Below are 21,219 nucleotides of genomic sequence, written 5' to 3'. Positions count from 1 at the left end.
TCTGTGGGGGAAACCGGAGTACCCGGAGGAAACCCACGCATGCACGGGGGAACACACGCAGAAAGGCCGCAGCCGAGTTTCGAACTTGCAACCTTCGTGCTGCGAGACAACAGTGCTAACCACTGCGCCACCATGCAACCTTACAGTGTAATCAGGAGTTTATATTGTTCAGAAATTTCTGGAAAACGGTGCTTTTGGTGAGGTTTACAAGGGTTTAAAACAGGGAACAGCTGAAGCAGTGGCTCTAAAATTTATCACCATGCATTAAGTTAATCGATCACTTTGAATATAATGACAGCTTCTGTTTAGTGTTTGAAACATTTGGTTTATTTCAAATGAGAGAGGGGAACCACTAGATGTCAGTCAAGTCCAGGTGGTTTGCCCACGACCTGCTGGTGGATCTGAGTGAACTCAAAAAAGGAGAAGACAAATCAAAATACACCTGATTTCATTGTTACACAGACTTTGGATACAGAGGTTAATTCTGATGAGGAAACTTCAAAGAATGGAAGCATTCAAAAGAACTCCCTGTAGTTTGAGGTATGGTTGTCATGGTAATCGGTGTAACGGTAAACCCCGGTAAAAAAGTTGACAATAATAATAACTGTCTTGTTTAAAAAAAAAAACTATATTATCTCTGTGGATTACCGTGGCTGGGTGTATGGTAAAGACCCTTACCAGCCACCGTATCATCTGCTGAAGTTGCCGGCGGCACATGCGCACTTTGTTGTTTACAGCCAAAACTTTCTCGAAGCTAAAGCTGAAATAATGGCCAAAGGAGGAGACCGCAGTGCTCAGGACATTTATTATCCCTCAAAGAAGACAAAGAGGGAAGTATGTGCATATTTTGGATATTTGAAGAATGCCGAGGGACAGTTGATAGAAGACGGCTATCCTCTTTGCAGCACGTGCAGGAAAAAGTGTCTGTGAAAGGCAGCAACGCTTCAAATCTCATGACACATCTGCGTGACCATCACCCACAACTCTACAGTCAACGCAAGGCAAGTTAGCGTTAGCGTTTTAGCTAAAATGCGTGATCCGAGGATTTGGGTTGAGGGAGAATGCAACGAGTCGCTATATAAAGCAGCCGCAGCGCCGCTACCTTCATATAAACCGTGTCGTGGACACCCCCATGTTGAAATGACGCTATGCATTACGGGGATCCAGGGACAGATAAGAGTTGGTTTCTCTCCGAGAATAATTATGAATTTATCAATGATTACTGCCTGATGACATTTCCCCACATCTGCAAAGCTCACTGGAAGGACACAAACCGAGGACAATATTTTCCTGATACAGGGTTTATTACTCAAGTAAGGGTAAAAAAAAAGTATCTGATTAGAAGGCTACTTAAGTACTGAGTATCATCTGATCTAAACTTTTTTAAATGATGACATCAAACAGACAAAAAATAAGAAGTTATGGGCAAATATTGGTATTTTAAAGACTAAAGGGGAAATATGTAAACAAATAAACAACATAATTACAAAATAACAAATTGTAGGCAAAATTTAGACAAACTGAGGACAATATTTTCCTGATATACAGGGTTTATTTAGTTTCTTGAAAATTTTACATGTTTAAAAAAATACCGCAATAATACTGTAAACCGTGATAATTTTGGTCACAATAACCGTGAGGTTAAATTTTCACAACGTGACAACCCTAGTTTGAGGTTGTCACCGTCTGTCAAGGGGAAAGAGTAATAAGACATAATTAGGATGCAGTTTAAGTTTTAATAACTTTTATTTCTATCTAATACATTTCTAACTTTCCCTTCATGTAAAGATACAGAAAACATTCTTAGTGAGTTTAAACTAGTGTCTCATTCAGCTTTTTAACTTTCAGTGCAGTTTTAAATATTTGAAAGAATTCTATTACAATAATGTCCGTCTGTGAACATCAGAGTGGTAGAGGACAAACGAATCTTCATGAGAAACATTTTTAACTTCATTTGTCCATGCAGCTCTTTAACTCGCTCCAACTCCAGTTACTAATCCATCCCAACTAGAGGAAGCTGTTTTTATTCTGAGACGACCATGGTGAGTTTAGAGATGTAGATCATTTGACAGACAGCAGCAGCATTTGGCATATCATCAGTAAAGTAAAATGTGATCATGAACATGAGTAATTATTTCATTTTTTCAGTTAAGCCACATGATGCTGACTTCCGTGACCTGCTCAAGCATGCTACACACTCAGGATAACCATGGTAACACGACGTGTCTTCCAGAATAACCAGAGCTGAATCAGGACGTCTGAACAACAGAACCTTCACAACATTGGTACTTACTGCAGGACTGTTCATTTGCATCTGTTAAATAATTTACCACTTATGGTCAGGTTGGGATTAGAGTCTTTACTTGAAGACAGAACAAGAAGAATTATTAACAATGAAATATCAGCATGAATAAATAACTAGATCATTAATTAAAAAGTTTCAGGTCAAACTGCTGCCTTTGCATTCATGTCCATCTTCATGTATTCACATGATCCTGAGTGGTGATGAGCAACAATCAGTTGGTTGGAAGCAGCTGGTCTGGTCAGTGATGGAGTAAATGCTGGTAAGTGGAGTGGTGCAGCTGGCTGGGTGATGGGGCCTTTTACAGGATCACTGGTATTAAAAGGAATGGTAAGGGAGCTAAAATCCCTCCAAAAACACCACCCATCTGTACTGGTGCTGGAGCGTTGGTGGGGGTTTGCATGTTGTGGTGCTAGATTATGTGTTTCTTTGTTTTTGTCTCTTTTCATCTGGGTTCTGGTGTCAGAGAGAGGGATCCTCTAGTCCTGAAGAAGTCTGGAGCTTGCTGAGCTCACTGAAGCAGAAGTTCTTTTGTGGGGTCTCGTGAGACTAAAACATGTCAATGCCGACTGTAAATGTTTGTGCAGGTTGAACTTATCACACAGTTTTCTGTTATTATGATCTCTGGCTTTTAATGAAGAAATAAATAAAAAATGTTTTTCTTTTTGACTCACATATGTTGTTTTCTAATAAGGTTTTAACCAGAAATAGCTTTATTTAAATTAACATTTTAATAAATTTGTTACTATTTTACACTAGTTGTTAGGCTGGAAGCACAATCAGCAGGGTTATAGATGCATTTACAACCACACGTTTTCCCCCCAAGTCATTAAAAACGTGTTTTAAATGAGTTTAGATCATCTCATGTTCCATCTGACAGCAGGCAGAGAGAACAGACAGACTGAAGATTAAATCCTGGAAACAGTTATCTCTCCTGCTTGGTAGATCTGAAGGAACTACTGACATTAAAGTTTATATTAAGACAAAAAGAAGAGCATCTATGCTAGCATGCAGAGAACAGAAGCTCTCAAATTATAAACCACATTCTTTCATTGATAGGTGTATTCTATAAACACTCATTTTTATACAATTATACCTATTTTAGCTAAATACGATCTGTAACCCACGTGTTTTCTACGTTTTGTTTGCAATATACCTTTTAAAAATATAAAGCTGATAAATGTTTGTGGCGCTCCAAAAAAATGCTTTGATAAAATACATAATTAGTGTAATAATAACCATACATTATTCGTCAAAAATATCTGTAGAAATGAGAAAAGGGTCGTTTTAGCGTCGAGTCCGGCCAGAACCGCTCATGTTGACTAGCAACGCTGAGCTGACTATTAGCATTAGCAACTAAGGGCAACGTAAATCACGTGACCACTGGGTGCTTTGATTACGTCACGTGACCACTGATGACGTCACTACTATGCGTCGTCATATAAAGGTCAAATCAGATTCCAAATATCAGTGTGAACAGATCACAGCTCCAGGGCGGTTGCGTTACATAAACGTCTCTTCTGACAGTATTTAGAAGGACTCATTCTCTTGCTGACAGGAACTTTGTGAGTAGCATATCACAGTCAAAAGCTGAAATCAAATCAGTTTTAATAGACAATCCATATTTTGAACTTGATAAGATTCAGTTATCAGTCACCAGTCTTTCAGCTGCAGGATTCAGAACTGGAAGACAGCCAATTAAGCTAAAATGGCTCTTAACTTTGACAAAAACGAGATCATTACCGGGCGATGTGGAGTTTATATTCTTCAGAAATTTCTGGGAAACGGTGCTTTTGGTGCGGTTTACAAGGGTTTAAAACAGGGAACAGCTGAAGCAGTGGCTCTGAAGTTTATCACCATGGATGACCGTGACTCAGCTCTCAGAGAAATCAATATATTGTCAGAACTCAGAGAACTCCAGGACCACCAGAACAATCTGATTAAGTTCATCGATTTCTTTGTTTACAATGGTGTCTTCTGTTTAGTGTTTGAGATGCTAGACATGGACTTATATGACTTACTGAAAATGAGACAGGAAAAACCACTAGATGTCAGTGAAATTCGGGTGGTTGCCCACGACCTGCTGGTGGCTCTGAACGCACTGAAGAATGCTGGAGTGACTCACGCAGATATAAAACCAGACAATATTATGCTGGTTAATCATCATTCGCAGCCTTTCAGAGTCAAGCTGATAGATTTTGGGCTTGCTATGGAAACACACGATCTACGGAACTGTGACGTCATACAGGTGTGTGGTTTCAGAGCACCAGAGGTGAACTTAGGTCTCCCTCTGACTGAAGCCGTTGACATGTGGGCTGTTGCCTGTACACTGTCCTACATCTTTCTTGGAGATTTTATTCAGAATCCTATTTGTGAGTTTAACAATATGAGGCAGATCTTTAAGCTCCACGGTCTGCCTGACCAGGATTTACTTGGCAAGGGAACAAAAGTGGACCGCTTTTTCATTTTTGACCAGTCAAACCAAACTTGGAGATTTAAAGCACCACACGAGTGTACAGAGATGATAATGACTGATATCGATAATGAGTTAGACTCTATCGATGACTTTTTAACGATTCATCCAGAAATACAAGACCCCCTTGAGTTAGAAGATCTGCAGTCATTCATAGACCTCCTGAAAAAGATGTTTACAGTGAATCCCTCAGAGCGTATCACTCCAGAAGAAGCTCTAAATCACAGATTTATAACAATGAGCCACCTTCCTCCTACCAGCAATAACTCATATGTGATATCGGCATATGAAAAAATGAAAGTTTATCGAATGAAGAAAGAAGAACCGATCATATCCCCTGATTTCAGTGTAAGACAGACTGCTGACAGAAAATCAGATCTCTTTGATTTTAATCCATCTGATTATGATCTGTCGGACTCAGATCTCTCTGAATTAGAAGATTCTGACTCTGGTCTGTTTGAATCTGGTCTGTCTGACTTTGATTTATCAGATTCTGATCTGTCTGACTTAGATACAGATGAAGAATGTAATGAGCCAGCGAACACATCAGATTTTCAACTCCTTAAGATTCAGGAAGCTAATTTATCAGATGTGAAGCTGAACGATTCAGACCTGGAAGGCAGCAGAAGAGACAGACTAGATGAAACATCGTTTGAATTATACAAAGATCAAACAATCACTGGGGAATCAGGAGTTTATATTGTTCAAAAATTTCTGGGTCGTGGTGCTTTTGGACAAGTGGTCAAGGGTTTAAAACAGGGGACAGATGAAGTGGTGGCTCTCAAATTTTTCCACAAAGACGACAGTGAATCAGCTACCGGAGAAGCCACTATATTGAACCATCTCAGGGAGCTCCAAGCTGACCAGAAGAATCTGATTAAGTTAATCGATCACTTTGAATATAATGACAGCTTCTGTTTAGTGTTTGAGATGCTAGACATGGACTTCTATGACTTACTGGAAATGAGACAGGAAAAACCACTAGATGTCAGTGAAATTCGGGTGGTTGCCCACGACCTGCTGGTGGCTCTGAACGCACTGAAGAATGCTGGAGTGACTCACGCAGATATAAAACCAGACAATATTATGCTGGTTAATCATCAGTCGCAGCCTTTCAGAGTCAAGCTGATAGATTTTGGGCTTGCTATGGAAACACACAATCTACGGAACTATGACGTCATACAGGTGTGTGGTTTCAGAGCACCAGAGGTGAACTTAGGTCTCCCTCTGACTGAAGCCGTTGACATGTGGGCTGTTGCCTGTACACTGGCCTACATCTTTCTTGGAGATGATATTCACAATCCTATTTGTGAGTTTAACAATATGAGGCAGATCTTTAAGCTCCACGGTCTGCCTGACCAGGATTTACTTGGCAAGGGAACAAAAGTGGACCGCTTTTTCATTTTTGACCAGTCAAACCAAACTTGGAGGTTTAAAGCACCACACGAGTATACGGAGAAGATAATGAACGTTAGCGAACGCCGTGGTAATGAGTTAGACTCTATCGATGACTTTTTAACGATTCATCCAGAAATACAAGACCCCTTTGCGTTAGAAGATCTGCAGTCATTCATAGACCTCCTGAAAAAGATGTTTACAGTGAATCCCTCAGAGCGTATCACTCCAGAAGAAGCTCTAAATCACAGATTTATAACAATGAGCCACCTTCCTCCTACCAGCAATAACTCATATGTGATATCGGCATATGAAAAAATGAAAGTTTATCGAATGGAGAAAGAAGAACCGAGCATATCCCCTGATTTCAGTGTAAGACAGACTGCTGACAGAAAATCAGATCTCTTTGATTTCAATCCATCTGATTATGATCTGTCGGACTCAGATCTCTCTGAATTAGAAGATTCTGACTCTGGTCTGTTTGACTCCGGTCTGTCTGACTTTGATTTATCAGATTCTGATCTGTCTGACTTAGATACAGATGAAGAATGTAATGTTCAAAAATGTCTGGGTCGTGGTGCTTTTGGACAAGTGGTCAAGGGTTTAAAACAGGGGACAGATATACTCAGATCAAAATTGAAGAATGCAAAATTAGTTACACTACTGTGGATACAGAGGAAGATTCTCAGGAGGAAACTTCAAACTTAGCATTCAAAGTTTTAGCGTTTAGTGTTATTGTTTCAAGTTCAATTCAAATTTATTTATATAGCGCCAAATCACGACAAGAGTCGTCTCAAGGCACTTCACATAATAAACATTCCAATTCAGGACAGTTCATTAGGCCAATCAGAAATAATTTTTCCTATATAAGGAACCCAGCAAATTGCATCAAGTCGCTGACAAGTGGAGAGGAACACCCCCTTATAACAGGAAGAAACCTCCAGAGAATCCCGGCTCAGTATAAGCAGCCATCCTCCACGACTCACCGGGGAACACGAGAAGGCAGAAAACACACACGCACGCACGCACACACACACACACACACACACACACACACACACACACACACACACACACACACACACACACACACACACACACACACACACACACAGTGTTTAGTTTTAGCGTTCTAAAACTGGGTTAGGCCATGACAGGGTTGGGGTTGGTTGGGTTCGTAATAAAGTAAACAAAAAAAAAAAAAAAAAAAATATCCTCTACTATTAATCGCCACCTTATCGCGGTGTAGGGGTTTGCGTGCCCTGATGACCCCAGAAGGTATGTTGCCTGGGACTGTTTGTCCCTGTTAGGTTCTGCCATGGCAACTGGGCTCTGGGTCAGGGGCCAGACTAAGAGCGATTATTCATTAATTCTTATTAGGACTACAAAAGCAGTGGAGAAAAACTCTCTCCCAAGACTTTTTAAATGATTGAGTTTTAGTAGGTATGTAGTTGGTATAAAAGAAAAGTTTTCACAGAAAATATTTTCCGTTATCTAGATCAGTGGTTCCCAATCTGGGGCTTGTGACCCTCCAAAGGGGTCCCCACAACTGTGTCTGTGCTGAGGTTGTTGGGTTACAAAGATTATTTATTATTTGTAAAAAATTACTCTTCTAAAATCCCAATTACACGCCCAACAGTGTAATCAAAAATCTGTATAGGAGTTACAACACCGCATGTCTGTGCAGTTTGTAACTAATCACTTGTGATGTGTGTTTGTAGATGGGGTTGGGGGGGTCCTGGATTGTTTTCAACACTGGTACGGGGGTCTTCATGGTAAACGGTTGGGAACAACTGATCTAGATGAAATATGGTGTTTACTAATTAAAAAACTATAGAAATTTTAAAGTAGTATATTTTATTCTGAAAGTATTTATAGAAAGTGCCAGTCGTCTTGTTTAGCTTGACATAAACGCTGTGGTAACAGCTTCTGTCCGCAAGAAGGTGAAAAAATCATTCATCGTGAAAGTCAGACATTGAAGGGTTTTCTTGTTTCAACCATCGACATATGGTTTCTACCCAGTTGATCTGAAAAATTACGTATAAATCCCTTCAATCAAATGCTGATTACAAATAAACCAATTAAAAATCAATTTAGACAGAAACATGTATACAAAAGTATTTCTATTTGTTAATGCTTATTTTTGTGCATTTTGTTTAGAGTTTTATTTCTGAATTTCAGAGGTTATTTTTAAAGTTATTGATGAAACAAGGACCAGTAAGTAGACTGGATGCGGTCAAAACTCCAGAAGATGGCAGTAATGCAGCTCTGCTGCTAAACAGCTCTTTAATACCAGGACCGTCAGCTTTAAAACAGGTGTTTATTATAAAATAGTCACCTGTGTCAGTATGTTTTTAAACTACTGAGTGTGACTTTTATGTTGTGGTTTATTAACAAAAGATAAATGGTTAATACGTTTATTATAAGATTAAACTCAGACACATACAGGATTATTGATGTTTCACAGATAATTTCAACTACTGTGAATATTTGATAACAGTTTCATTCTGATCATGATTCGTTTCAGCCCCAAACATTCCGAGGACGAGGACGTTCTGCAACGTGCTACCTGATGGTGACCTGCAGTCGCGAGGACAATAGAAGCTCCGGGTGTTTGTGGAACATCAGAGCTTGTGTGTGTGACAGAGCGTGTGTGTGTGTGAGTGGAAGGTGAGTCTGTAACAGTAACTGGTCTGGCTCAGGTCAGGATGTGAGAACGTGTCCATGAGTTGAACCTGCTCCACCGTCCCTAAGCTGGCCTCTCGGATTGCTGCGTAGAATTTCTTCTCCTCCCACGATGGTCCAGTCCAGAAACTGATATCGAAGCTGAAAGGCTCTGGGTGCAGAGAAAAAGGACAGAAAGGCGTCCCGGGAGGTGGGCCATGTGAAAACTGTCTTATGAAACGTGGCTCGTGAGCAGAGGTGGAAAGTAACGAATTACATTTACTTGCGTTACTGTAATTGAGTAGATTTTTTGCGCATTTTTACTTTTTAAGTAGTTTTTAAAATCTGTAATTTTACTTTTACTTAAGTACTGTTTTTTGTAAGTATTGTATTTCGCTACATTTTTATCTTATCCGTTACCGAGTAAAAAAAACCAACATTGCAAAATACTGTGTCGGCACGGTTCGCACTGGATTCAGACATAACCACAGAGAAGAGAGACGAGAGTATAAACACTCATAGGCGGAGATCCCAGGGGGGACGGGGGGGATGCGTCCCCCCCTCACACAAAGTTGTCCCCCCCACAAAAGTTATTGTAAACACATAAATGCTATCAGTAAACCTGTATTTTCTTCTAAAATCACAATGTAAAAGTTAGTCTGCAAATACAAAACAATGTGTTTTTAATTGTTGAGAAATTATAGTGTTCCCCCCCCAAATCCCTCAAGTCGGTACGGTCGGTCCACACACACTGTTTCCAACGGGCGGGGCTGCCGGCTCTGCCTCGCTCACAGCTTCACAGAAGCCCGCAGGCTTACAGGAGGCAGGAATCAAAAAGCCAGTGGTTTCCAGCAGTAAGTCATTTATCACACTCTTGCTCTACAAACTTAAATATGTATGTCAAATGTGGTCATAAATGTCAAACATAGACACCGATTATCTTTAGATTTTGATCACCGGTCGGAGATCCCTTTATGACAGACCACCACCACCACAGTAAAAACAAGTTGTCACTTCATGTTCTCTGGTCATTCCAGGATTATTCCACTATTATTATTCCATTCACTAAGGTGATCAAAAGTTCCTTTTTCCGGACACGTACGCTTCCACGGTCTGCCCCTGGAATCTGCAGAGCATTTATAGATCGATGAAAATGTTCGCGTTTCATCCTATTTAGCTGATGAATATGGTAAAATCAAAACTTACTGGTCCGATGTATGGAAAACCACAGCTTTTGACCACTCTTATCACGTCTTCCCCAGGCTCTGCAGTTGTTTACAATATGTCAAAGTGCAGGTGCACCGTGCAGCTTAGGGATGAACTGGTTGCAGCAAATGTGTGGTGGAGGCACGTTGCTCAAAGCTCTCAGTGTAAAACATAGAGCCAAAGATCCTGTTGGCCACAGACCCAAAAACACTATGAAAACTGAGAAAAGTGAGAGATCGATTAAACTGAAAGATAAACTATAGAGTATGTATATGTTTAGTGTATTTGTAAAGTAAATGTTTTTAATTTTTATTATTAAAATGAAACAAATATTTCAAGAATATATTTTTAGATTTGGTGTATCTTTTCATTCAGTAGGACTTAGATAAAGTTATTAAATATTACAGAGTTATTTTCTAACAGCCTACAAACATTTCTATGATTTATTAAAGATATTTCAGTCATTTTGATTCTTGACTCGTGAAAGCTGATTTGAAGTTTGTTATTTTTTCTAGCCATATTTAGGAGGAAAATTTCAAATATATTAAAATCAATATGGAACTATTTGGATTTTAGTAGCTTTCATGTTATGTGATTTAATAAAATTTTTATTTGACATTTATGTTCTCTCTCTTTGTTGTGAAAAAGTTAGATATGTTTTAGTACTTAAAATTAATGCTTTGCATCCGTCCACACGTGTAGCTGCTGGTCAGCTGATAGCCATGTCATTTCAGGACATGTTGCTTCAACTATTAACGATCTACTTTTAAATCTTTATTCTGAATTGCTTATTCCGTTTTAGGCCACAGTCTTGTTATTGAAATGAAAACGAAAAGAAAGGATGCTTATGGAGATGTACAAAATTGGCAAGATATTATTGTTGATCAATATCCTCCAGCTCCGTTCAACTGACAATATCCCATCTGTGTGTGTGTTGCTTCCAACTGTCAGCAGACCAGGACAGTTGAAATGGCAGAGAAACGAAAAACGGCAGACATCAGGTCATTTTTTAATGCTCCAGAACGTCAAGTAAGTAGAAACTTGCATTTTGATAAAGGCATCTATAAGAAAGAAATGAAATAACTATGAAATTGTTTTTAAATGGTTTCATTAGGCAAAGTCCAATTATGGGGAATTATGACACGTCTCTAAATAACAACCCATAGAAGCACTGATTTGATCTCATTTCAGAGAAAAATAGAACAGGTTAGATGCACCTAATAAATAAAATGACTAACAAACTCAGGAATCAGTTTCTTTGCTTCACTGTTCTGGTGCTGAAAATATCACTAATGCTGATCGAAGGAGATACACAGATAAATGCACCTCTTATTTATTATTTGGAGACTACATTTACTGCAGCTGGCAGAGGCAGAGATTTTTTTTATTGATACAGGGAATTTACAGAATCATTTTAAATTTTAATAGGGGAAGACTGCAGGAGGGAGCGGTAAAATACAGGGGGTCCCCAGCAAAAACAAGAAACTTCACGAGTCAGATGAAACCCGCTGGTTTTCCATCAGGCAGTCACGGGGCAGCTCCAACGACCCAGTGTGGCTCTGCTGGGTCAATGTTATCGAGCTCAGTCCGGCTCGGCCGTGAACGAGCCGAGGCGACGTCGTGCTCCGCTTAAGAAGAAGTGTTATTTTCCCGCTTCAGAAGAAGCGTCCAACGTGTTTTTACGCTTTCTCCGAGACATGTCACGTCGCTAAGTTGTTAGCGCCGCGCGCTAAAACGTCAATAGTGCAACGTAGCCTGCTGGAGGTTTTAAGGGTTCAGATGAAACACCCGACCTCTCACGCTGCTCACACATCGATCTTAAGTTGTCGCTGTTGCGCTCACGCCGTAATACAGTATTAGATGCGGTTAAAGTCAGACACGAAAAAATAAATAAATTTTACATGAATAAGTGATGCTTAGCCTGGTGGGGGGAGGAAAACCTGGCCTAATAAGCACTGGAGGAAACCCTGTCAAGATCGTCAACACTCGTTTATCTTAACGCTATTGAAACATGTAAACCAAAAAGCATTATATCCACTGCTACCTTTCTGATTTTAAACTCAGTAACTTATGCTGTAACTTCACCTTGCCCTGCCTGCTCCTCCTTGCTGCCTGGCGGCTGTGATCACAAGCGACAACATAGTAGTTCCCGCTGCTTCTTCGGGAAACAGCGCAAAACAAAAAATAAATAAAACTTGGGATCTTGTAGGCGTGGCGGTGGGATTTCAGCCGTGGCAGTCCGCCACGGCTACGCCTATGAAAGGGAAACCCTGAGTGCAGGGGCGGATTTAGCAATTTGGGGGCCCAAGGCGAACACAGACATGGGGCCCCTTACACTAAATTTTCGACAATCTTACCTTTAACTGGATTTGCGAAACTCTCCCCTCTTCTGACATGAGTTATTTTCCCTTTTTATTAGTCCTCCTCTTTTTTTCCTGTATTTCCCTCCCTTTGAGTGCTTTCAATATTTGCTCTGCTTTCTTTTTTCTGTCAGCGCTCCTGTGCTTTAGCCTTAGTTATTTTTTTCTATTTTCCATTTTGGTCTGTTTTCCTCCCTTTAAACACTTTCCATTGTCTTTCCTTTCTGCTTCCTTTTGATGTTTACATCGAAAAACAACGTCACTTTCAGAAGTGAAGATAAAAGCTTTTATGAAGCAAGCTGCTTCTTTCTCTTATTGGAGCCACTAGGATAACTTCATGTCATGCTTAATGTTTTGACTATCGCTTTGAGTTTGTTACGAATGCTCCCGCCTCTCTTCTTATTCTTATTTGTGGTCTTATGGCACTTGGCAAACTACAATTTGGTGCATTACTGCCACCAACTGGATTGGAGTGGAATGACTACCAATCACTTCCTGTTTGTGCATCGCAGTCTTAATAACCCTCTTATGACCATAATTATAACAGGGCCGTCTGTTTTTTTTTATCTTATGGCTGTAAAATTGTAATAAAAAGTGCAAAGTGTGTGTAACTCTCTCCTTTTTTCAGAACAACCTCAGCTTTCAGTGTATGGTTTGTATTTCCAAACCACTTCAACATTTCACGAAAAGAAACGTGAAACCACTTCTCCTCCAGCTTCACTGGCTGCCAGTCAACTTTAGGGTTCATTTCTTAATCCTGGTTCTGGTCTATAGGTTCTTACATGGACAAGCACCATCTTACATTGGTGATCTTCTTAGTCCCTACACCCCCAGCAGGTCCCTGAGGTCCAGTGATCAAAGCCTACTGTGCAGCACCAGGCTAAAGACCAAAGGTGACAGATCATCTGCTGCTGTGGCCCCCAGACTCTTGACCTCTCTCCCCCTGAGCCTGAGATCAGTGGACTCAGTGGTCTCCTTTAAAAAGCAGCTGAAGACTCACTTGTTCAGGCTGGCTTTTGTATGACCTTCTTCACCACTCTCTCTTTATTCTGCTCTCCCCACCTATTCCACCTTCCTCACTGATTTCCCTCTTTCCTATTCACTCTCTCTCTTTCTTAACATTTTTTCTTTTAAATCCCAATTGCCTATTTTTGCTCATTTTAAATATATTTTTAAACATTTTCTAAATGCTTTTTTATATTTATATTTTTGTTTTTGTGAAGCCCCTCATGATTTTATCTTGAGGCACTATAGAAATGATATTTTCTTCTTCTTCTATTTAGAATGTATTTCTATTAAAGCCTTTAAAAAATCAGCTTAAAAGTGAAAAAAGCAAAAATCGGATTTGAATTTTTTACAGTTATTACTGAACAGGAACTTCAAAATTACTGGGCAAACAATTTAAACTTTGAACTGAAATGCATCTATTCTTAAAAAAGTTTGAACCTTGGTGTCTTGTAGCAGTGTTTAAGACTTTATTTTTGTAAACTTTCAGACGTTTTTATTTGATGTGGTAGACCTTGAAGCAGCTTCTCTCCAGCTGCAGGCAGAGTCACACCTCACACTGGGGTGCTTCTCTTGCACACCGTGCACTGCTATACCAAAAACATTTGTTTTAGCAAAAATAATTATTTATTGTAAAAAGATAAATAATGCTGGAATGATGCTGAATCTTACAATTAGCAAATAGTTGAGGGTTGTTCAAATAAAAAATAAAGACTGAACAAACGTTCATATCCTGGTTCACTGGAGATCTGTCCTTCTTCATGGTCACTGTCTTCAGCCTTCTGGGACACCTAATAGATCGTGTTGATTTTCTTTGAGGCATTTCCATAATTTCATGCTGGCTTTTTATGCTAATTAGCCTCCCCGTTCCGTTATCCGCTTTCACCGCGGCGCTGCGCTCCGTTTCAACCAGGCTGTACAGCAGGATTTCCCCTGGTAGCGATATTTTCCCTAACTCTGATTGCTTCATGCTATAGATCGTTGGAAAGCTGACTTCATGTACTTTTAGGAACCGTTGGAATTTCCTGGATCTGATCAGCCATTCAAAAGTTATAAAACGGAGCATTTTGGATGACAAACTCAGCATGTCTCTGAATCTTTGTTGTGATTCGGTGCGCTCAAGACAGGGAATCCGGTGGCTACCGTAATGTATTGTATATGCACGAATAGCCCCATTTTTAATCTTTTCAGCACTTTTGGAATTTTAATGATATCTTGAACGGTTCAGGAATTATGGTAATGAGAATTGCGCATGTCCAATCCCGTCTGCGGCAGGTTGGTAATAAGAGTATTGTGGCATTAACAGAGGGGTGCTGGCGGTCAGGGCTAGGGGGCCCCCAACACAAGGGGGCCCCAGGCGGCCGCCTACCTATGCCTAATGGTAAAACCGCCTCTGCCTGAGTGTTGTATTTTGAGAGCATTTTTTTTCATGTCCCCCCCAATAATTACTCTCTGAAGTTTTACTGTTTATTGTCCCCCCCCAAAATTGAAATGGGATTTCCGCCCTTGCTGCGACAACACGAGGATCATAAACACAGAACAACAGAAATACAAAAGATGGATGGAGGAAGCTTTAGAGATAAGGAGACGTGGATGCGGGACCATGAACAGGGATGATGGAGTTTACTCGTTGGATCGCGCATGGGCCTGCATCATCGGAGAGGGGAGAGCGGGCAGCAGAGGGCGACAACGTCCTCTGCTGGAAGTGACGCCAACATCAGCGTCAGCCTGACGAAGTTTGCAACCGCAAACGAAACGTTGCAGGTAAATAAAACCTTTATGTGTTTAAAAAAGAACTAAAAGATGGTATCTATCTATCTATCTATCTATCTATCTATCTATCTATCTGTCTATCTGTCTGTCTGTCTGTCTGTCTGTCTGTCTGTCCGTCTGTCATTTAATAAATGTATCACAGAAGGAATACACAAAAGACATTCGCTGAATCAGGCTTTTTGAACCTTCATGGTTCCCGTAGTCTCCCCGTGCACGAGCAGAGTGTGCCAGTAATGTGTGTGAGTGGAGTGAACTGAACGAGCTAACGTTAAGCGCGGGTTTTCTTTTTGCCGCCTGGGTGGAGCCAAGCAGCGCTTTTGACGCTAGTGCGGAGCGCAGCTGTAGGGGAAGCATTTATTTGATGGGGGAGTGTGATTTGATGGTACACCTGTAGATGTCTTTCGCTCGTCGATTTTCCGGTAAAAGTAATGAATGACACTAGCCTGGCAAGCCAGACTATATATGTGAATATATGCAGAGCAAGAATTTGCAATTCTTGCAAATCAAGAATTTGGTCTAGTTCACTAGGCTAGAATGACACGCCATCTTGTTCTCATTTGAAAGTTCTTTCCGGTGACACGCCAGCAGATGTCTGCAGCCAGGTCCTACTTATGCGTTACTGCCCTCCTGCCACTCTGTTCTCAAAGGACTTCCGTGTTTACCCTTTCCAGAGTCAGTTCATTGGATAAAAACACCCACTTAAACGCTGCCAGGCTTCTAATTTTGACTGCCCGTAGTTCATCGTTTTCGCATCCGGGTTTCCTACGTGAGAGTCAGCTGATAGCAGCAAGGTTGTGTCAGAGCTTTCCTCAGTTTCACGACGAGAGTTATTAAAATCAGGCTGTTTCTGAACAGGTAAACATGTCTACAAATCCCCCAAAGCTGAAGATAGAAATCACTTCGAACGAAAGGTGAGTGACAACAGGAGTGGTTGACTGTCCAGGGGTGGAGCAGCAGATGCATTATATGTGTGATTCATTCATTTCTTGTTTATTTATTTTTAATAATCTACAGGTTAAAAAACTTAAAAAGTGCTTTTGAAACAAAGTATGGAGAATCTCCCCTTTTCTATGCATATGCACCTGGAAGGGTCAATCTAATAGGTAATTCAGTTTTAATCATTGTGTAAGAATGTTTTATACATAGTGTATTCTATTGTTTTATCTGTAATAATTTTCTATTATTAGTTCACAAAATATACTGAAATATACAGAAACATGAGTGATCACGTGTTTTTTAGGGAGGGGTTATTCCTGTAGTCGAACATCTCTGTCCTGTTTTTCACTTTTTCCAGGTGAGCACATTGACTACTGTGGATATTCTGTGCTGCCGATGGCTATTGAGCAGAGCATCCTGGCAGCTGTGTCTTTGAATAACTCAGGGAAAATCCACCTGTCCAACACAAATCCTCAGTACCAGTAAGATTCCAGCCTTTAGCAACTAGGGCTGGGCAATAAATGGAAAATTTATCGTTATCGAAATTTCTGACTCTTATCAAGATAATTTTTCCCATGTCAATAAATTTGACAATAAAAAAAGAAAAGATGGTTGACAACATTCATGTCCCTTCAAGAAGCTGTACCACCTTGAGTCATGTAAAAATATGACTCAGCGTAACACGTGACAGCCCCATCTAGTGGACAACTTTTGTTTCTGCTCATACCTGTATCGATCATTTATCGGTACTGACATCCTCAATATATCGTGATATTGATTTTAGGCCATATCGCCCAGCCCTATGATATACTTTTATTTTCCTTTTCCAAATGTATTTCAGGGGTTTAAAATCCTTTTGAATTTACAAAAAAAAAAAAATCTGAAAGCCTCATTTCTGTTGGTTTGCAGGGATTTCACTGTGTCCTGCTCAGAGGACATCACCATTGACAAAGACAATCCAAAGTGGTTTTATTACTTCCTCTGTGGGGTCAAAGGTATCCAGGTAAGATGTGCTGGTTATAGCATAGCCAGCATAAATGATGTGTAATATATCATTTACGTGAATATTGTACACTATTAAAGGAACATATCTGTTTTATTTTTCCCTCCAGGAGAAGTTTGGGATCACTCGTTTGGCAGGAATGTCGTGTGTTGTAGACGGAACAATTCCTCCAAGTTCGGGTCTGTCCAGTTCAAGTGCCTTAGTCTGCTGTTCTGGTCTTGTTACCATGGAGGCCAACCAGAAGTCCCTTTCCAAGGTAAGGTACTTGAACCAGATCTCCCAGTCCCCTTTGAGACAAAACGTAAATAATTGAGACTATAAAATATGACTTAACTCACTCTAATAAACAACTTTCATGCCATCAAAGGGTTTTTGAAAAAAGCACATTTGCTTTTTGGAGATTTTTTTTGGTGGTTATCATATTTTTTTCATAAAAACCCCTCTCCAGGTGGCTCTAGCTGAGATATGTGCTAAATGTGAGCGCTACATCGGGACAGAGGGTGGAGGAATGGACCAGTCCATATCATTCCTGGCAGAGAAAGGAACTGTATGTAGCTTTGTTCCCATCAAAACATTTCTAGAAGCACATAAAACAATACATTGATCACCACAAAAGCTCTGCTATGTTTGTGAACACTTTATAGCATTTTGCATACTTTGATTAGCTGTTTTGTCTCTCTTTTAACATTCTCAAATGTGTCTCAGGCCAAGCTGATAGAGTTCCAGCCTCTGAGGGCCACTGATGTCCAGCTCCCAGAGGGGGCTGTGTTTGTGATTTCCAACTGCTGCGTTGAGATGAACAAAGCTGCTTCTTCTCACTACAACATCCGTGTGGTGGAGTGTCGGATAGCCACAAAGGTACGCAATCCTGCCCCGTTGGTTGCTGTAGGTGTAAACTTACTCATTAACATAAGAAAACAGTCTTAAATCTAACAATGTCTAAACGAGCATAATTCCATTATACTTCTTTGTGAATCCAGATGCTTGCTCGGGCGAGAGGTCTGGACCCGAGTGGGCTGTCGAAGCTGGCTCAGGTTCAGACGGAGCTGAAGGCCTCCCTGGAGGAGATGCTGGCTCTGGTGCAGGAAGTGTTGGATCCTGAGCCGTACAGCCGAGAGGAGGTCTGTAAGGTGCTGTGCGTTACCCCAGAGCAGTTCTTCACCGAGCTGCTGAGCGCTAACACACAGCACCGTAAGTGACTATACACGTCTTTTTGTTTTTCCTCCTGTGGTTGTAGCCTTATTTATAAAGTAATAGCCCTGTCATACATTTTGATTTCTGTCTTTGATTTTGTTTATTTTTGTATTGATCAATTTTCCTGAATTTTCTTTGGCATTTTAATAAAACAAATCTAGTTGAGTAGAATGATCTCTTTTCACTAAAACTCCGTACAAAGCACCTCACGATTTTTATCTTGAGAGGTGCTATTAAATATTTTCATCTAAGAAATACTATTTAATATCTCATTTGATTATCAGGTTAGGATTTATTTAACGATTACCACTGTTTATGGCTGCATCAGAATATCTTTTAAAAGTGGATAAAGCTTTTCCTCCTCTCTCACAGTCACACACTTCAAGCTGCACCAGCGGGCCAAGCATGTTTATGGAGAAGCGGCACGGGTGATGAAGTTTAAGAGCATTTGTGATTCTGGGTCTGCTGAGTCCATAAAGCTCCTGGGAGCGCTGATGAATCAGAGCCATGCAAGCTGCAAAGACCTGTATGAGTGCAGCTGTCCTGAACTGGACCAACTGGTGGACATTTGTCTGTGAGTCCTGCTAGATCAATCAAAATTTTATTTGTAAAATAAAATATCACTGATTCTGACATTTCTTAAAATATAAACCAAAAGAAGCTTTGAGTTTAATTTGCAAGATGAGCGAGTGAAATAATCATCACCTCTTATGTATATAAAGTCACAATCGTATGTGTGTGTGTATATATATATATATATATATATATATATATATATATATATATATATATAATATTATTTATTTATTTATTTATTTATAATGGAATTATTTATTTTTTCAGCTGTCAAAATAGTTTCTCTGCTAATTTTCTTTTAATTTAATTTTGGAGTTAGTTTTCAAAAGAGAAATTCAGGGTTCTTACACATGCTTGAAATCCTTAAAAATGCCTGAATTTTATTGTGCTTGGAAATGTAACTAAATAGTTATTGTCATGGATTTTATCAATATGTTTATCAATAATAATCAAGAATTAATAAACAAAATTTCCATAACAGTTATGCAATAGCATTCTCTATTACAGGGAAAAAAAAAGAATTAAAATACTCATTTCGGGCACATATGTTTTAATCTTTACATTTCCCCTCGAAAGTTCTTGAAAGTGATGTGTTTGAATCAAAATCAATTTATTTTCATCTAGTGCCACCGTGTGGTTGAACCTTTATATGTATAAGAACATTTTTAATCACCAACACTCAGTAACATTAGCTTCAAGTGCTAAATAGCACAGTTAGCATGCTATAGTACCTAGATGAGCATGCTAACATTAGCAGTTCTACTATTTCAGAGAGAGAGAGAGAGAGAGAGAGAGAGAGAGAGAGAGAGAGAGAGAGAGAGAGAGAGAGAGAGAGAGAGAGAGAGAGAGAGAGAGAGAGAGAGAGAGAGAGAGAGAGAGAGAGAGAGAGAGAGAGAGAGAGAGAGAGAGAGAGAGAGAGAGAGAGAGAGAGAGAGAGAGAGAGAGAGAGAGAGAGAGAGAGAGAGAGAGAGAGAGAGAGAGAGAGAGAGAGAGAGAGAGAGAGAGAGAGAGAGAGAGAGAGAGAGAGAGAGAGAATGTGCAGAACTCATTTGTTTGATGTATGATTAGCCCAGGTTTTTACCTTTCTAAGCTTTTTGACATAGTTGTCTGCAGCCAAGTGATCAAACATTTTTGCTGCATCCCTTTCTGCCGTGATGGTTACATTTTCTTCTTTTTATAATCTTTCATGCTATCCTGTGCTTCGCTTATTCACCCACTCTACATTTTTCATGAGGGTTGATATTACTGAAAGTTGATGATCAGCTGGAATATTGACTCTGTTTGTTCTGCTGGCAGGAAGTCTGGGGCTGTTGGTTCTCGGTTGACAGGTGCAGGTTGGGGAGGCTGCGCCGTCTCCATGGTTCCCAGTGAGAAGGTGGAGTCTTTTCTACAAGCTGTCAGGAATGCTTACTACATCCCTGACCCACGCAGAGCAGCGATGGAGAAACAGAGTTTGTTTGTATCAAAGCCTGGTGGAGGAGCTGCAGTTTTCATGGAGGAGTGAAACTCACATTTGTTTGTTTATATTGAAATACTTTAAAATCAACTGAGTGATTTTTTTTTATGTGCAACTTTCAGGAGATGGAAATGACTTGTTAACCTCTATTTTTCAGGGGGAATTTAAGGGCCAAAAACACTGCAGTGATTTGATTTTTGTATCAAGTAGTTATTTTTTTTTAACTATTTTTCATTTATAATGTCTTGGAAATTCATTTCTAAAAAATAAATCAATTGGCAATATATAAAATCCTGTTATCCTTTATTGAAGAATACATTTATTAAAAGCCAAAAAAGATATTTTAACAATGACTTAAACACAATTTGTTCTGATTTAACTGGGGTTACACCCCAACAGAATAATAAATGTTTTCAATGTGTTCATTAAAAAAGTCTGAGTGAGAGTTTTAGCCTTGCATTCCAGTTTTACATTTTTAAATACATTCAACAGAAATCAAACAAAGCCATACAAGGCAAAGCACAGTGAGGCTGATTCACACCTACCAAACATTTTTGTTTTACCAACGGCATAAACCAAGGCTAAATGTAGAATTATATGGGGTTCCATTTGTAAAGTCATGGAGTAAAATATAAAAAGCAGTATTTTGGGTTATTTAGCCCCTCATAACAGAAAAATGGGGGTTCAAATCAGGTTCTCACCATGTTATTCATACAGTTATAAATGTTAAAATTCCCAACTAAATATTTAATTTGCAAGCTAAACATTTAATTTGGAGTTAAATATTTATTTTACAAACAAACAAATATTCAGGTCAGAACTGGATATTTAGTTTGCAAATAAAATGTATTTTACTTACTAAATATTTAATTTGGA

The 21,219-nt window shown here is 39.6% G+C and overlaps 2 protein-coding genes across 3 annotated transcripts; both read left to right on the top strand.

Moving 5' to 3' along the window:
• Positions 1-643: 643 nt before the first annotated feature.
• LOC129153557 (uncharacterized) lies at positions 644-2,975 on the top strand. Its single transcript, XM_070550340.1, has 3 exons — positions 644-834; positions 906-1,001; positions 2,149-2,975. The coding sequence occupies exons 1-3, from the start codon at positions 769-771 to the stop codon at positions 2,236-2,238; spliced, it is 252 nt and encodes an 83-aa protein (XP_070406441.1). The 5' UTR covers positions 644-768; the 3' UTR covers positions 2,239-2,975.
• A 12,409-nt stretch (positions 2,976-15,384) lies between these two features.
• Positions 15,385-20,634, top strand: LOC129153559 (N-acetylgalactosamine kinase-like). Of its 2 annotated transcripts, XM_070550339.1 has the most exons (11): positions 15,385-15,597; positions 16,034-16,089; positions 16,193-16,281; positions 16,473-16,596; positions 17,024-17,117; positions 17,227-17,373; positions 17,566-17,664; positions 17,823-17,975; positions 18,098-18,308; positions 18,684-18,885; positions 20,184-20,634. In XM_070550339.1, exons 2-11 carry the CDS (start codon positions 16,040-16,042, stop codon positions 20,389-20,391), a joined length of 1,377 nt encoding a protein of 458 aa, XP_070406440.1. In that variant the 5' UTR covers positions 15,385-15,597; positions 16,034-16,039; the 3' UTR covers positions 20,392-20,634. The 2 variants fall into 2 exon arrangements, with proteins under 2 accessions (XP_070406440.1, XP_070406439.1); XM_070550338.1 differs by lacking the exon at positions 15,385-15,597 and having other exon boundaries at positions 15,612-16,089.
• Positions 20,635-21,219: the final 585 nt, after the last annotated feature.

This window comes from Nothobranchius furzeri, chromosome 4 (genome assembly GCF_043380555.1).
Source record: "Nothobranchius furzeri strain GRZ-AD chromosome 4, NfurGRZ-RIMD1, whole genome shotgun sequence".
Lineage (NCBI taxonomy): Eukaryota > Metazoa > Chordata > Actinopteri > Cyprinodontiformes > Nothobranchiidae > Nothobranchius > Nothobranchius furzeri.
This window is presented reverse-complemented; position numbering and strand designations above follow the sequence as displayed.